This window comes from Patagioenas fasciata, chromosome 35, assembly GCF_037038585.1.
Source record: "Patagioenas fasciata isolate bPatFas1 chromosome 35, bPatFas1.hap1, whole genome shotgun sequence".
Classification (NCBI taxonomy): domain Eukaryota; kingdom Metazoa; phylum Chordata; class Aves; order Columbiformes; family Columbidae; genus Patagioenas; species Patagioenas fasciata.
The window spans coordinates 3,478,590-3,495,037 of record NC_092554.1 but is presented as its reverse complement, the minus strand read 5'-3'; the positions used below and the strand labels follow the sequence as shown (position 1 = coordinate 3,495,037).

The following is a 16,448-nucleotide window of genomic DNA, read 5'->3' as shown; positions in this document are numbered from 1 at the left end:
CTCAGTGCCCGCTTCAAAAATGGCGGCAATGGGGGGGCGGTGCTCGCAGCCAATCAGAGGCGCGGATTTGGGAGGCGGAAGTGAGGCGGAGGCCGGAGGGGAAGCGGAGGCGGTGCCGGAGCCGCCTCCCCCTCCCCAAGAGGCTGCGGAACGTGGGGGGACGACACTTTTTGGTGACGTTTGTCACACGGGAGGGGGTCGCGGGGGGTGTGTGGCCCCCCCCAGGGCGGTCCTGAACGCCGGGGTCCCTCCGTGGGCCCCGCTACTCTGACCGTTGCCCTTTTAAGGGCGTCGCCGCTCTAAGAGCGCGGCTCCTTTAACGCGCTTCGCCGCCCCCCCGCGGGCAGGCACGTGCGGCCCCGCGTGCTCCCCGCCCCTCAGCCCCCATTGGCCAAAACTGGGTCAGGCCCCGCCCACCTGCCGCGGCCCCATTGGTCAAATCTGGGTCAGCGCCCCCATGGCCGCGCCGCGTGACCGCTGTCCCCGCCCCCGCCGCCCCCCTCCGCGTTCCCATTGGCTGCGGCGGCGCGCCATAGGGGGGCGTGGCTTGGAGGAGGGAGAGGGGCGGGGCCACACCTGCAACGCTGGGCGGGGATTGGGCCGGGCGGGGGAACCAATGAGCGCGGCGCAACGTGCGCGGGGGGGCGTGGCCAACAGGCGGGGAGAGCCGCGATAGGCTGAGGGCGTGCATGGGGGCGGGGCTATCGAGGCCACGCCTCCTGGGGGGGCGCAGCGCCGCCGTGCGGCCCCGCGGGCGCTTCATGAGGAGGAGGCGGCGGGGCCGGAGGTACCGGGAGCGGGGGGAGGGGACGCGGATCGGGGAACACGGGGGGGGAGGGGGGGGACACGGAGACACGGGGGGGGAGGGGGGGGACACGGAGACGCGGGCGGGGGGACAAGGTGGGGGGAGGGGGTGACCGTGGGAAAATCCCGCGGGGTCACCCGAGGTGACTCTGCACGTGGGGGTTGGGGCGGGGGGGGCGGGTTCCCCACGTGACCCCCGCACGTGCGCCCCGCCCCCCCCACGCGTGTCACGTGTCATGAAGGGGGGGGTGGGGGAGGGGACGCCCCGGTGATTCGTGTCCCCCCCCTCCCCTCCCCCCCCTCCGCAGGATGGAGTCGGCGGGAGGAACGTTCGTGGGGACCCCCCCGCCCCTCCCCCCACCCCACGCGTGGGGGGGGGCGGGGGGGGGAGGGGACCTGGAGTACGTGGATCTGGACGAGTTCCTGCGGGAACACGGGCTGCCCCCCCCCAGCCCCCCCCCCGGTGAGACAGGGACCCAGGAGTTCGGGGGGGACCCAGGAGTTCGGGGGACCCAGGAGTTCGGGAGGGACCCAGGAGTTCGGGGGGGGGACCCAGGAGTTCGGGGGGGGACCCAGGAGTTCGGGGGGGACCCAGGAGTTCAGGGGGGGACCCAGGAGTTCGGGGGGGACCCAGGAGTTCGGGAGGGACCCAGGAGTTCGGGGGTCACCCCATGGGGGGTCCCTGCCCCTCCCTGACCCTCCCCCCTCTCTCCCAGCCCCCCCCCGGGCTCCGTCCCCTCCCCCCCTGGAGGCGCCGCCGGCGGGGGGAGGGGCAGGGGGGGGAGGGGCGCCCCCCCCGGGCCCCCCCCGGCGCCTGCGCTTCCCCCCGGAGGAGCTGCGGCCGCAGCCAATGGCGCGCAAGGCCCGGAAGGTTCTGGTCCCCGAGGAGCAGAAGGTGACGCTGGGGACGGGGACCCCGAAAATGGGGGGGGGGGGGGGGCACCCTTATATTGGGGGAGGGGCAGGGATTGGGGGGGGAGGGACCCAGGAGTTCCGGAGGGACCCAGGCGTCCGGGTGTCTGCGTGTCCCCCGTGTCCTGATCCCCCCGTCACTCCCATGTCCGTGTGTCCCCAATGTCCCCATGTCCCTTGTCCCCCTGTCTGTGACATCCCAGTGTGTCCCCTGTGGTGTCCCCAATAGATCTCTGGTGTCCCCAATGTCCCTTGTCCCTGTCCCCATAGCAATGCGGGTCCCTGTATCCCCATGTCCCCAATGTCCCCGACATGTCCCAGTGTCCCCAGGACGCGCAGTACTGGTCCCCATGTCCCTAACGTGTCTCTGATGTCCCCATGTCCCTGACGTGTCCCCATGTCCCTGACGTGTCTCTGGTGTCCCCGTGTCCCTGACGTGTCCCCATGTCCCTAACGTGTCTCTGATGTCCCCATGTCCCTGACGTGTCCCCATGTCCCTGACGTGTCTCTGGTGTCCCCGTGTCCCTGATGTGTCTCTGATGTCCCCAATGTCCCCCATGTCTCTGATGTCCCCATGTCCCTGACGTGTCCCCATGTCTCTGATGTCCCTGACCTGTCCCTGTGTTTCTGATGTCCCAGTGTCCCCAATGTCTCTGATGTCCCAGTGTCTCCGATGTCTCTCTGATGTCCCCATGTCCCTGTGTCCCCAGGACACGCAGTACTTGTCACAGCGGTCCGGGAACAACGCAGGTCCCTGTGTCCCCACGTCCCCAATGTCCCTAACGTGTCTCTGATGTCCCCCATGTCCCTGACGTGTCCCCAATGTCCCCAGGACGCGCAGTACTGGTCACAGCAGTCCCGGAACAATGCGGGTCCCTGTGTCCCCGTGTCCCCAATGTCCCCCATGTCTCTGCTGTCCCCATGTCCCTGACGTGTCCCCATGTCCCTGACATGTCCCCATGTCCCTGACGTGTCCCCAATGTCCCCAGGACACGCAGCACTGGTCGCGGCGCTCCCGGAACAACGCGGGTCCCTGTGTCCCTAACGTGTCCCCCATGTCCCTAACGTGTCCCCAATGTCCCTAACGTGTCCCCCATGTCCCTGACGTGTCCCCCATGTCCCTGACGCGTCCCCGTGTCCCCAGGACGCGCAGTACTGGTCGCGGCGCTCCCGGAACAACGCGGGTCCCTGTGTCCCCGTGTCCCTGACGTGTCTCTGATGTCCCCCATGTCCCTAACGTGTCCCCCATGTCCCTAATGTGTCCCCCATGTCCCTGACGCGTCCCCGTGTCCCCAGGACGCGCAGTACTGGTCGCGGCGCTCCCGGAACAACGCGGCGGCGCGGCGCTCGCGGGAGCTGCGGCGGCTCAAGGAGAACCAGCTGGCGGCGCGCGCGGCGCTGCTGGAGCGCGAGAACGCGGCGCTGCGCTCCGAGGTGGCGGCCGCGCGCGGGGACCTGGCCCGGCTGCGCGGGACGCTGGCGCGGTACCGGGACCGCCACGGGGACATCTAGGGACACACAGCGGGGACAGCGGGGACAGCGGGGACAGCGGGACGTCACCGATCTGCCGTGGGACCCACAGGACCTGCTGCGGTACCGGGACCGCCACGGGGACATCTGGGGACAGCGGGATGTCACCAGTCCCCTGTGGGACCCCCAGGACCTGGTGCAGTACCGGGACCGCCACGGGGACATCTGGGGACACACAGCAGGGACATCTGGGGACACCGGGATGTCACCAGTCCCCTGTGGGACCCCCAGGACCTGGTGCGGTACCGGGACCGCCACGGGGACATCTGGGGACACACAGCAGGGACATCTGGGGACACCGGGATGTCACCAGTCCCCTATGGGACCCCCAGGACCTGGTGCGGTTCCAATTGACCCCAGTGCGGTACCGGGACCGCCACGGGGACATCGAGGGACACACAGCGGGGACAGCGGGGACAGCGGGGACAGCGGGGACAGCGGGACGTCACCGATCTGCTGTGGGACCCACAGGACCTGCTGCGGTTCCAATTGACCCCAGTGCGGTACCGGGACCGCCACGGGGACATCTGGGGACAGCGGGACGTCACCAGTCCCCTGTGGGACCCCCAGGACCTGGCATGGTACCCAGACCAGCTTGGGGACTTCTAGGGACAACGGGGACTTTGGGGACACTGGGACATCACCAATCTGCCGTGGGACCCCCAGGACCTGCTGTGGTACCGGGACCACCACGGTGACATCTGGGGACAGCGGGATGTCACCGGTCCCCTGTGGGACCCCCAGGACCTGGTGTGGTTCCAATTGACCCCAGTGCGGTACCGGGACCAGCATGGGGACATCTGGGGACACTGGGGTGTCACCGATCCCTGTGGGACCCCCAGGACCTGGTGCAGTTCTGAGCGTGGTGACACTGGGGACACCGGGATGTCCCAGATCCCCCACGGGATCCCCGAGATCTGGTGCGATTCCCAGTGACCCCAGTGCACTACTGGGACCTTTGGGGACATTGGGGACAAGATCCAGTCATGGGATCCAGTGCTGGGATCTGGTGACAAAGACACTGGGATCCGGCCCCAGGATCGGGCCCCGGATCCCTCCACCTGCTCTAGAACCGGCTCTAGAACCAGGATCTGGATCCACCACCAACTGATGGGGGAAGAACAGGACTGAGACCCCCGGACGCCTGGGTCCCCCCCGGACGCCTGGGCCCCCCCGGACACCTGGGTCCCTCCCTGGGCACCTGGGTCCCCCCGGATGCCTGGGTCCCCCCCGGACGCCTGGGTCCCCACTCCCGTGTAAATATTTATTCCCGAGTTTAAAGCACAACGCGGGGGGGACCCAGGCGTCCGGGGCCCCCTCCCCCACCCCTCCCAGTGCCCCATTTCCAGTTCAGGCCAGTAACGCCACTGGGGGGGGGAGGGGCACCCCCGGACGCCTGGGTCCCTTCCCCCCCCATCCCCCCTTTGCACTTTGACCACTTTATTGCTCCGCCCCTCCCCCCCCGCGGGTTTTGGGGGTGGGGGAGGGGCCTTTGTACAGAATAAAGCGAATCGGGGCACCCCAACTGGGCCGAACTGGGAGCGACTGGGAGGGGGTTTATTGAGCGGGGGAGGGGACGCCGCCGTGCCCCTCCCCCCACCCCGCAGGGGACCCAGGCGTCCGGGTGTCTCCACTCCCCCGCCCCGGACGCCTGGGTCCCTTCCAGTTTGGGGGGTCTCAGTGTCACCTTGGGGACACTTGGGGACATGGGGGGGGTGATGGGAGCCTGTGGGGAATGTGTCACCATGGGGGTCACTTGGGGACACTCAGGGACACTTGGGGACACCCTGTCATTGGTCCCCATATCCCCCTGGCCCTTGGGGTGTCCCCATCCCCTTGGGGACATTGTCACAGGGGGAGGTGACAACAGAGGTGTCACCACCCCGTGGCTCTATCCCGTGTGCCCCTTGTCCCTTGGGGTGTCCCCATCCCCTTGGGGACACTCAGGGACCCTTGGGGACATTGTCATGGGTGGGAGGTGACAGTAGTTGTGTCACCACCCCGTGGCTCTATGCCATGTCCCCCCTGTCCCCTTTAGTTCCTGTGTCCCTTGAGGTGTCTCCTATCACCTTGGGGACACTCAGGGACACTTGGGGACACCCTGTCATTGGTCCCCATATCCCCCTGGCCCTTGGGGTGTCCCCATCCCCGTGGGGACATTGTCACAGGAGGGAGGTGACAACAGAGGTGTCACCACCCCGTGGCTCCATTCCCTGTGTCCCACATCCCCTTGAGTTCCTGTGTCCCTTGGGGTGTCCCCTATCGCCTCGGGGACCCTTGGGGACACTTGGGGACACTACGGCGGGGGAGGTGACAACAGCCTGGCCACCCCCATGTGGATCTGCCCCTGGATGGACTCATCCTGTGTCCCCTGTCCCTTTCAGTTCCCGTGTCCCTATAACCTCAGGGACCCCTGGGGACACTTGGGGACACTACGGCGGGGGAGGTGACAACAGCCTGGCCGTCCCCACGTGGATCTGCCCCTGCACGGGCCTGGCCTGTGTCCCCTTGTCCCCTGTTCCCTTTGGTCTCCATGTCCCTTGGGGTGTCCCCTATCGCCTCGGGGACCCTTGGGGACACTTGGGGACCCTTGGGGACACTACGGCGGGGGAGGTGACAACAGCCTGGCCGCCCCCACGTGGATCTGCCCCTGCACCGGCCCGTCCTGTGTCCCCTATCACCTTGGGGACCCTTGGGGACACTTGGGGACCCTTGGGGACACTACGGCGGGGGAGGTGACAACAGCCTGGCCACCCCCACGTGGATCTGCCCCTGGATGGACTCATCCTGTGTCCCCTGTCCCCTTCAGTTCCCGTGTCCCTATAACCTCAGGGACCCCTGGGGACACTTGGGGACCCTTGGGGACACTACGGCGGGGGAGGTGACAACAGCCTGGCCGCCCCCGTGTGGATCTGCCCTGCACCGGCCCGTCCTGTGTCCCCTGTCCCCTTCAGTTCCCATGTCCCCTATCACCTTGGGGACCCCTGGGGACCCTTGGGGACACTACGGCGGGGGAGGTGACAGCAGCCTGGCGGCCCCCGCGTGGATCTGCCCCTGCACGGGCCCGTACTCCACGCGCTCGCCGTCCACGGTGAGGACCCCGCGGGGGGTGAGGGGCTCGATGCGGAAGGCGCGGGCGGGGACGCGGGTGACGCCCCGGGGGACGCCGGCGCCGTCCCCTCCCCCCGCCAGCAGCACCCGCAGCAGCGCCCCCCGCGTCACCCCCCCCCGCGCGTAGCACAGGTGGATGAGCCCGTCCTGGGGGGCCGCGCGGGGGGCGGCCACCAGCTCGGCCCCCAGGTGGGACAGGGACAGCGCCAGCACCAGCACGAAGTCGCCCTCCAGCGTCACCCAGCCCGGGGGCACCGGCGCGTCCAGGGGGGGCAGGAGGTCGTCTATGGGGCCACCGGGGGGGGAAACGGGGGGCGGGGTGGCCTTGGAGATGGGGGGGGCACCAGGGGACAACGGGACGCTGGGGGGGTTGGGGACGTCAGGTCTTGGGGTGTCCCCAGGGATGGAGGGGACACTGGGGATGGTGGAACTGGGGGGGGCACCAGGGGTTGAGGGGACACTGGGGACCTTGAGGGTGGTGGAACTGAGGGGGTCACCAGGGGTCGAGGGGACACTGTGCGGGTTGGGGACATCAGGTCTTGGGGTGTCCCCAGGGGTGGAGGGGACATCAGGGGGGTTGGTGGCCTTGGCACTGGGGGGGTCACCAGGGGTCAAGGTGACACTGGGGGGGTTGGGGACAGCAGCACTGGGGGTGTCCCCAAGGGCTGAGGTGACACTGGGGACCTTGAGGGTGGTGGAACTGAGGGGGTCACCAGGGGTCGAGGGGACACTGTGCGGGTTGGGGACATCAGGTCTTGGGGTGTCCCCAGGGGTGGAGGGGACATCAGGGGGGTTGGTGGCCTTGGCACTGGGGGGGTCACCAGGGGTCAAGGTGACACTGGGGGGGTTGGGGACAGCAGCACTGGGGGTGTCCCCAAGGGCTGAGGTGACACTGGGGACCTTGGGGGTGGTGGAACTGGGGGGGGCACCAGGGGTCAAGGGGACACTGGGGGGGTTGGGGACATCAGGTCTTGGGGTGTCCCCAGGGGTGGAGGTGACACCGGGGGGGTTGGTGGCCTTGGCACTGGGGGTGTCCCCAAGCCCAGGGTTGTCCCCTAAGTCTGAGTTGTCACCAGGCTCAGGTTTGTCCCCAAACCCAAAACTGTCCCCAAGCTCAGAACTGTCCCCAAGTCCAGAATTGTCCCCAAACCTCAAACTGTCCCCAGACCCAGGATTGTCCCCAGACCCAGGATTGTCCCCAGGGTCCCGTCCCCCCCGGCTCAGCCCCAGGTCGGACACGGCGCGTGGCAGCGGGACCTTGGTGACACCGTGGGTGATGTCCCTGGTGCCATCGTGGGTGACACCACAGGTGACACTGTCTGTCCCATCGTGGGTGACACCGTGGGTGCCATCATGGGTGATGCTGCAGATGCCATCGCAGGTGACGCTGCGGGTGACGCCGTGGGTGACATTGCTGGTGACACCGCAGGTGCTGTCGCTGGTGCCATCGCGGGTGATGCTGCAGATGCCATCACAGGTGACGCTGCGGGTGACATTGCTGGTGACACCACAGGTGATGCCACTGGTGCCATTGCGGGTGACGCCGCAGATGCCATCGTGGGTGACGCTGCGGGTGACACCATGGGTGACATCACTGGTGCCATCACCATTGTCAGTGCCATCGCGGGTGACACCGCAGATGCCGTCGCAGGTGACGCTGCGGGTGACGCTGTCGGTGACACCGCTGGTGCCATCACTGTTGCCAGTGCCACCGCGGGTGCCATTGCGGGTGACGCCGCAGATGCCGTCGCAGGTGACGCTGCGGGTGACGCTGTGGGTGACACTATGGGTGACGCTGTGGGTGCCATCACCGTTGCCAGTGCCATCGTGGGTGCCATCGCGGGTGACGCCGCAGATGCCGTCGCAGGTGACGCTGCGGGTGACGCCGCTGGTGCCATCACCGTTGCCAGTGCCATCGCGGGTGCCATCGGGGGTGACGCCGCAGATGCCGTCGCAGGTGAGGCTGCGGGTGACGGCGCGGGTGGCGCCGCCGATGGCCCCGCGGTCCCCGCGGCCGCGCCCGGGCAGGGCGGGCAGGTAGGACAGGCGTCCCCGGTAGGTGGTCATGGTGAGCAGGCGGGTGACGGCGCCCAGCAGGAAGCGCGCGGGGCCCAGCGCCCGCAGCCGCTCGGTCACCACGTCCACGTCGGCCACCAGGCCCCAGGCCACGCCCAGCAGGGCGCCCACGCGCGCGCCCGACGCCGTGGTCACCGAGAGCAGGTCCAGCGGGGCCGGCGCCGCGTGGCACAGCAGCACGGCCAGGTTCTGCAGCAGGGGCACGCCCAGCGCCGGGGACAGCCTGCGGACACACGGACAGACACACGGACGGTCAGGGACAGGGGGACAGCCTGCGGACAGACACATGGACGGTCAGGGACAGGGGGACAGCAGGACACTCAGGTTCTGCAGCAGGGGCACGCCCAGCGCTGGGGACAGCCTGCGGACACACGGACAGACACACGGACGGTCAGGGACAGGGGGACAGCCTGCGGACAGACACATGGACGGTCAGGGACAGGGGGACAGCAGGACACTCAGGTTCTGCAGCAGGGGCACGCCCAGCGCCGGGGACAGCCTGCGGACAGACAGACGGACGGTCAGGGACAGGGGGACATGGGGACAGCCTGCGGACACACGGACAGACAGACGGTCAGGGACAGGGGGACAGCAGGACACTCAGGTTCTGCAGCAGGGGGACACCCAGCGCCGGGGACAGCCTGCGGACAGACGGACAGACACACGGACGGTCAGGGACAGGGGGACAGCCTGCGGACACACGGACAGACACACGGACAGTCAGGGACAGGGGGACATGGGGACAGCCTGCGGACACACGGACAGACAGATGGTCAGGGACAGGGGGACAGCCTGCGGACAGACAGACGGACACACGGACGGTCAGGGACAGGGGGACAGCCTGCGGACACACGGACAGACAGACAGACAGTCAGGGACATGGGGACAGCCTGCGGACAGACAGACGGACGGTCAGGGACAGGGGGACAGCCTGCGGACAGACAGACGGACGGTCAGGGACAGGGGGACAGCCTGCGGACACACGGACAGACAGACAGACAGTCAGGGACAGGGGGACAGCCTGCGGACAGACAGACGGACGGTCAGGGACATGGGGACAGCCTGCGGACAGACAGACGGACGGTCAGGGACATGGGGACAGCCTGCGGACACACGGACAGACAGACGGACAGACGGTCAGGGACAGGGGGACAGCCTGCGGACAGACACACGGACACACGGACAGACGGTCAGGGACAGGGGGACATGGGGACAGCCTGCAGACAGACACACGGACACTCAGAGACATGGGGACGGCCTGCGGACAGACACACGGACGGTCAGGGACAGGGGGACAGCCTGCGGACAGACAGACGGACCCTACCCTGCATGCCAGTGTCCCCATGTCCCCCTGTGTCCCCCTGTCCCCACTGATGTCCCCATGTCCCCGTTGCTGTCCCCATGTCCCCAATGTCCCCATTGCTGTCCCTACCCAGAGTGGCAGTGTCCCCGTGTCCCCATGTCCCCTGTCTCCATGTCCCTACCCAGCGTGGCAGTGTCCCCATTGCTGTCCCCAGTGTCCCTACCCGGCGCGGCAGTGTCCCCATGTCCCGTGTCCCCATGTCCCATGTCCCTACCTGGCACGGCAGTGTCCCCGTGTCCCCCTGTCCCCGTGTCCCCATGTCCCATGTCCCGTGTCCCCATGTCCCATGTCCCTACCTGGCGTGGCAGTGTTCCCGTGTCCCCATGTCCCCATGTCCCATTTCCCGTGTCTCCATGTCCCATGTCCCTACCTGGCATGGCAGTGTCCCCGTGTCCCCATGTCCCGTGTCCCTACTCGGCACGGCAGTGTCCCCGTGTCCCCATGTCCCCTACCTGGTGCGGCAGTGTCCCCATGTCCCCATTGCTGTCCCCATGTCCCTACCCGGCGTGCCAGTGTCCCCGTGTCCCATGTCCCGTGTCTCCCACGTCCCATGTCCCTACCCAGTATGGCAGTGTCCCCGTGTCCCCGTGTCCCGTGTCCCCATGTCCCATGTCCCTACCCAGCGTGGCAGTGTCCCCATGTCCCCGTGTCCCGTGTCCCCATGTCCCCATTGCTGTCCCCGTGTCCCTACCCAGCGTGGCAGTGTCCCCATGTCCCCATGTCCCCATGTCCCCGTGTCCCCGTGTCCCCATTGCTGTCCCCGTGTCCCTACCCAGCGTGGCAGTGTCCCCATGTCCCCGTGTCCCGTGTCCCCATGTCCCCATTGCTGTCCCCATGTCCCTACCCAGCGTGGCAGTGTCCCCATGTCCCCATGTCCCCATGTCCCCGTGTCCCGTGTCCCCATGTCCCATGTCCCTACCCAGCGTGGCAGTGTCCCCATGTCCCCATGTCCCCATGTCCCCATTGCTGTCCCCGTGTCCCTACTCGGCGCGGCAGTGTTCCCATGTCTCCATGTCCCGTGTCCCCATGTCCCGTGTCCCCATTGCTGTCCCGTGTCCCTACCCGCCGTGGCAGTGTCCCCATGTCCCCATGTCCCGTGTCCCCGTGTCCCGTGTCCCCATGTCCCCATTGCTGTCCCGTGTCCCTACCCGGCGTGGCAGTGTCCCCGTGTCCCCGTGTCCCCGTGTCCCGTGTCCCTACCCGGCGCGGCAGTGTCCCCATGTCCCGTGTCCCCATGTCCCCATGTCCCCATTGCTGTCCCGTGTCCCTACCCGGCGTGGCAGTGTCCCCGTGTCCCCGTGTCCCCGTGTCCCGTGTCCCTACCCGGCGTGGCAGTTGAGCGTGGCCGCCAGCGCGTTGCCGGAGCCGCAGGGCAGCACCCCCAGGGGCGTCCCCAGCGCCGCCTCCCAGTCCGGGCGCCGCAGGAGCCCATTCACCACCTGCGGGCACCGACACGGGCTCGCCCGGACGCCGGGGTCCCCCCCGGACGCCTGGGTCCCCCCCCGGACGCCTGGGTCCCCCCCGGACGCCGGGGTCCCCACCCGGACACCTGGGTCCCCCCCCGGACGCCTGGGTCCCCCCCGGACGCCTGGGTCCCCCCCTGGATGCCTGGGTCACCCCCTGAACTCCTGGGTCCCTCCAGAACACTTAGGTCCCTCCCAAACTCCTGGGCCCCCCCTCGGATGCTGGGATCCCTCCCCGAACGCCTGGGTCCCCCCCCGGATGCCTGGGTCCCTCCCCGGACGCCTGGGTCCCCCCCCGGACACCAGGGTCCCACCCGGACGCCTGGGTCCCCTCACAGACGCCTGGGTCCCCCCCTGGACGCCTGAGTCCCTCCCAAACCCCAGGGTCCCTCCTGAACTGCTGGGTCCCCTCCCGGACGCCTGGGTCCCTCCCGAACACCTGGGTCCCTTCCTGAAATCCTGAGTCTCCCCTGGACACCTGGGTCCCTCCCGGACACCTGGGTCCCTCCCAAACGCCTGGGTCCCCTCTCGGACACCTGGGTCCGCCCCGGACGCCTGAGTCCCTCCCAAATGCCTGGGTCCCCCTGAACTCCTGGGAGCGATTGAAGTCATTTTGGGTGGGTTTTGGGGTGACTTTTGGGGTCACTTTGGGGTCCCATTTTTGGGGTGACTCCGGGGGTCCCTGGGGCGGGTTTTGGGGTGCCCGGGGGGGTTCGGGGCGTCCCTGACCTCGTGGAGGAGCCCGTCCCCCGACGCGGTGACGATCCCGTCCCACTGCTCCAGCGCCAGCGTCGCCACCAGGTCCCGCGCGTGGTTCCTGCGTTCTGGGGGGGGAACCACATCAGCACCCCAAAACCACCCCAAAATCACCCCAAAACCTGCCCCGGGACCCCAAAAACCGCCCCCGGGACCCCCCGAAACCCCCCAGGTCCAAAACCCCCCTAAACAACCCCAAAACGGACACAAAACAACCCCAAAAATGGACCTAAAACAACCCCAAAATGGACCCAGGCCAGCCCAAAATGGACCTGAAACGACCCAAAATGGACCTAAAATGACCCAAAATGGACCTAAACCGACCCAAAATGAAACTAAAACGGCCAAAAATGGACCCAAACCGGCCCAAAATTGACCTAAAATGGCCAAAAATGGACCCAAACCAGCCCAAAATGGACCCAAACCAGTCCCAAAAATGGACCCAGAACAGCCCCAAAATGGATCCAGAACAGCCCCAAAATTCACCCAACCCCCCCCAGCACCCCCCAACCTCCCCCAGGACCCCAAACCCCCGCAGACCCCCCCATAACCCCCCAAACCCCCATAACCCCCCCAAACCCCCATAACCCCCCAAACCCCCAATACCATTTGCAATAAACTGAACCCAATATTGGCCTCATTGAGCCGGGCAGGACCCCCCGAAACCCCCCAATAACCCCCCTAAACCCCCAATAACCCCCCAAAAACCCCAAGTGACCCCCAAAAACCCCTCAGTGACCCCCCCAGGACCCCTGAACCCCCCCAGGACCCCTCCAAAGCCCCAGGGCCCCCCCAGACCTGCCTGCAGATGGCTGAACCCAATATCGCTCTCATTGAGCATGGGCAGAACCCCCCAAATAACCCCCCAAAAACCCCAAATAACTCCCCAAAACCCCAAATAACCCCCAAACCACCCCTCAGTGACCCCCCCAGGACCCCCCCGGACCCCCCAGACCTGTCTGAGCAGGTTGAAGCCGATGTCGGCCCCGCTGAGCATGGGCAGGACCCCCCCAATAACCCCCTGTAACCCCCAAATAACACCCCAAAACCCCCAAATAACCCCCAAATACCCCCCAAACAACCCCCCCTGGACCCCCCCGGACCCCCCAGACCTGTCTGAGCAGGTTGAAGCCAATGTCAGCCTCACCGAGCATGGGCAGGATCCCCCTAATAACGCCCTGTAACCCCCAAAAACCCCAAACAACCCCCAAATACCCCCCAAACAGCCCCCCCCAGAACCCCCCCGGCCCCCCGGCCCCCAGGCCTGTCTGAGCAGGTTGAAGCCGATGTCGGCCCCGCTGAGCATGGGCAGGACCCCCCTAATAACCCCCTGTAACCCCCAAATAACCCCCCAAAAACCCCACACAACCCCCAAATACCCCCCAAACAACGCCCCCCGGACCCCCCCAGACCCCCCCCGGGCCCCCCCCGGCCCCCGACCTGTCTGGAGCAGGTTGAAGCCGATGTCGGCCTCACCGAGCATGGGCAGGACCCCCCTAATAACCCCCTGTAACCCCCAAATAACCCCCTGTAACCCCCAAATAACCCCCAAATACCCCCCAAACAACCCCCCCCGGACCCCCCCAGACCCCCCCCGGCCCCCCCCAGGACCCCCCCGGCCCCCGACCTGTCTGGAGCAGGTTGAAGGCGATGTCGGCCTCGCCGAGCATGGGCAGCACGTGGCTCTGGCACCAGCTCAGGGCCCGGCCCCGGCCCCCGAAGGGGTTGAGCAGCAGGAGGAGGCGGCGGCGCCGCAGCGCGGGGGGGGGCCCTGGGGACACCCCGACGTCACCGGGGGGGCCCTGAGCCCACAGAGCCCCCCGACCACACAGACCCCCCCAATCCTACACAGCCCCCCCCGACCCCACAGACCCCCCCCATCCCATGGACCCCCCCCCAATCCCATAGACCCCCCCAATCCCATAGACCCCCCCCCAATCCTACACAGCCCCCCAATCCCACAGACCCCCCCGACCCCCCCCCAATCCTACAGAGCCCCCCAATCCCATAGACCCCCCTGACCCCACAGACCCCCCCCCCAGTCCTACAGACTCCCCCAATCCCATAGACCCCCCCAATCCCATAGACCCCCTCATCCTACAGACCCCCCCCGACCCCACAGAGCCCCCCATCCCATGGACCCCCACCCAATCCCATGGACCCCCCAATCCCATAGAACCCCCATCCTACAGCCCCCCCCAATCCTACAGCCCCCCCCAATCCCACAGACCCCCCAATCCCATAGACCCCCTGACCCCACAGACCCCCCAATCCCATAGACCCCCCCACTATGTCCCATAAAGAAGATGGGGGGAGTCCCCCTATTATTACCCCCTATTCTTTCTAAGGGGGGCCCCTATCCCCCCACCCCCCCCAAGTTTTAGGGGGGGGTCCCCCCATTTCCAACCCCTCCCTCCCCAATTCCCAGCCCCCCCAATCCCAAATTCACCCCCCCCCAGTACGTCCCATAAAGAAAAGATGGCGGTTCCCCTATTATTACCCCCTATTTTTTCTAAGGGGGGGCCCCCACACCCCCCCATGTTTTAGGGGGGGGTCCCCCCATTTCCAACCCCCCCTCCCCAATTCCCAGCCCCCCAATCCCAAATTCACCCCCCCCCCCCAGTACGTCCCATAAAGAAAAGATGGGGGTCCCCCTATGATTACCCCCTATTTTTTTTAAGGGGGGGCCCCCACACCCCCCCATGTTTTGGGGGGGGTCCCCCCATTTCCTCACCGTCATGGGGGGGCGGCGGGACCCCCCGCACGAGGCAGCGGATGGTGGAGGCCCAGCGCTCGGCCACCGCGCGGTTCCCCTCGTACCGGGGGGCCCCGTCCACCCCAAAAGTGGGGGCGCAGCGGCGCCGCCCCCCCCCGCGGGCCCCCGCCCCGCCCCCCCCCCGGGGGGGATACGCGAAGACGGTGAAGAAGGCGGCGTGGGGGCGGGGGGGGCAGCGGAACGTGTGACAGCCCACGATGTCCACCAGGCGCAGGGACCCCCCCCCGAAAAACGGGTTGTGGGGGGGGCCCCCCCGGATGTGCAGTTGGGTGGGGGTCAAGCGCAGCTGGAAGCGGGGGGGGCGCCCCGAAGTGGGGGGGCCCCCGAAGTCGCCTTCGAGCAGCGGCTGCTCCATGGGGGGGGCAGGGGCACCTGGGAGGGGGGAAATCACATAAGGGGGGGGGGCACCACAATTAGTGGCGCCCCCCCCATAATTAGTAGGGACCCTCTCATTAGTGTCCCTTCAATTAGTGGGGACCCCCCCATAAACAATGCCACCCCCCCCCCCCCCAATTAGTGCCCCTTCAATTAGTGCCCCCCCACCCCAATTAGTGTCCTTTCTATTAGTGGGGACACCCTATAATTGGTGCCCCCCCCCCCCAACAGTTACTGCCCTCCCAATTAGTGAGGTCCCCCCCATAATTAGTGCCCCCCCCAATTAGTGTCCCTTTAATTAGTGAGCTCCCCTCTATAATTAATGACTTCCCCCCAATTGCTGTCCCTTTAATTAGTCAGGTGCCCCCTATAATTAGTGCCCCCCCCACTAGCGCTCCCCCCAATTACTGCCCCCCCCAATTAGTGGGGACCCCCCATAATTAGTGTGTCCCCCCCCAATTAGTCTCCCTTTAATTACTAAGGTCCCCCCCATAATTAATGCCACCCCCCCCCAATTAGTGTCCTTTCTATTAGTGGGGATGCCCCCTAATTAGTAGGGACCCCCCATAATTAGTAGTGTCCCCCCCCAATTAGTGCCCTCCCACTTAGTGGGGTCCCCCCCAATTAGTGCCCCCCCCAATTAGTGTCCCTTCTATTAATGGGGTCCCCCACTAATCAGTGCTGCCCCCCCTCAATTAGCGCCCACCACAATTAGTGGTCCCCCCATAATTAATGCCCTCCCCACCCAATTAGTGCCCCCCCCCCCCCCCAATTAGCGGGGTCCCCCCCCAATCTTCCCCCCCCACCGCGGCCTACCTCGCCCCCGAAGCCTGTTCCCCCCCCACTCCCACCCCCGTTACCGCCCATTGTCCCCCCCATTGTCCCACCTTGTCATGGGCCCCCCGGCTCGGGGAGGGACCCCCGCTCCGTGTCCCCCCCGGTCCGTCTGTCCCCCCCGGGTCCGTTTGTCCCCCCGGGTCCGTTGTGGCCCCGTTCGTCCCGCACCGGCCGCCCCGCGCACGGGCCGCCCCGCGCGCCCCCCGCCCCGGAAGCGCTCCCCGCCTCCCGCCCAGCCCACCAATCACGCGGTGCCGAGCCCCCGCTGGCAGCCAATGGGAGGCGTCGCCGTGCCGGCCCCGCCCCACGCGGCGCTCCGCCATGTTTGTTGAGGGCGAGGGCGCCGCGGGGACGCCATTTTTCTTGTGGGCGCCGCCGCTCCGGCCGCCATCTTTGAGGAAGCCGGCGCGTCAGCCAATAGGAGCGGCGGAGCCATGGCAACGGT

The 16,448-nt window shown here is 67.4% G+C and overlaps 2 protein-coding genes across 2 annotated transcripts; one reads left to right on the top strand and one right to left on the bottom strand.

The window, feature by feature from the left end:
• Nucleotides 1-1,521: 1,521 nt before the first annotated feature.
• On the top strand, nucleotides 1,522-4,050 carry LOC136114288 (hepatic leukemia factor). Its single transcript, XM_065859628.2, has 2 exons — nucleotides 1,522-1,699; nucleotides 3,013-4,050. The coding sequence occupies exons 1-2, from the start codon at nucleotides 1,655-1,657 to the stop codon at nucleotides 3,226-3,228; spliced, it is 261 nt and encodes an 86-aa protein (XP_065715700.2). The 5' UTR covers nucleotides 1,522-1,654; the 3' UTR covers nucleotides 3,229-4,050.
• Nucleotides 4,051-5,742: 1,692 nt separating this feature from the next.
• On the bottom strand, nucleotides 5,743-16,107 carry SPHK2 (sphingosine kinase 2). The gene is made up of 7 exons (XM_071801066.1): nucleotides 16,054-16,107; nucleotides 14,750-15,163; nucleotides 13,643-13,786; nucleotides 11,989-12,083; nucleotides 11,120-11,235; nucleotides 7,544-8,656; nucleotides 5,743-6,841 (listed from the first exon to the last, which is right to left on the bottom strand). Exons 2-7 carry the CDS (start codon nucleotides 15,144-15,146, stop codon nucleotides 6,250-6,252), a joined length of 2,457 nt encoding a protein of 818 aa, XP_071657167.1. The 5' UTR covers nucleotides 15,147-15,163; nucleotides 16,054-16,107; the 3' UTR covers nucleotides 5,743-6,249.
• Nucleotides 16,108-16,448: the final 341 nt, after the last annotated feature.

Coding starts and splice junctions, on each gene's coding strand:
- LOC136114288 (XM_065859628.2), top strand. CDS start 1,655: ATGGCGCGCAAGGCCCGGAAGGTTCTGGTCCCCGAGGAGCAGAAG. Junction 1,700..3,012: donor TGGTCCCCGAGGAGCAGAAG/GTGACGCTGGGG, acceptor CCGTGTCCCCAG/GACGCGCAGTACTGGTCGCG.
- SPHK2 (XM_071801066.1), bottom strand. CDS start 15,146: ATGGAGCAGCCGCTGCTCGAAGGCGACTTCGGGGGCCCCCCCACTTCG. Junction 12,084..13,642: donor CTTCAACCTGCTCCAGACAG/GTCGGGGGCCGG, acceptor TTCCCCCCCCAG/AACGCAGGAACCACGCGCGG. Junction 8,657..11,119: donor ACGCTCAACTGCCACGCCGG/GTAGGGACACGG, acceptor GTGTGTCCGCAG/GCTGTCCCCGGCGCTGGGCG.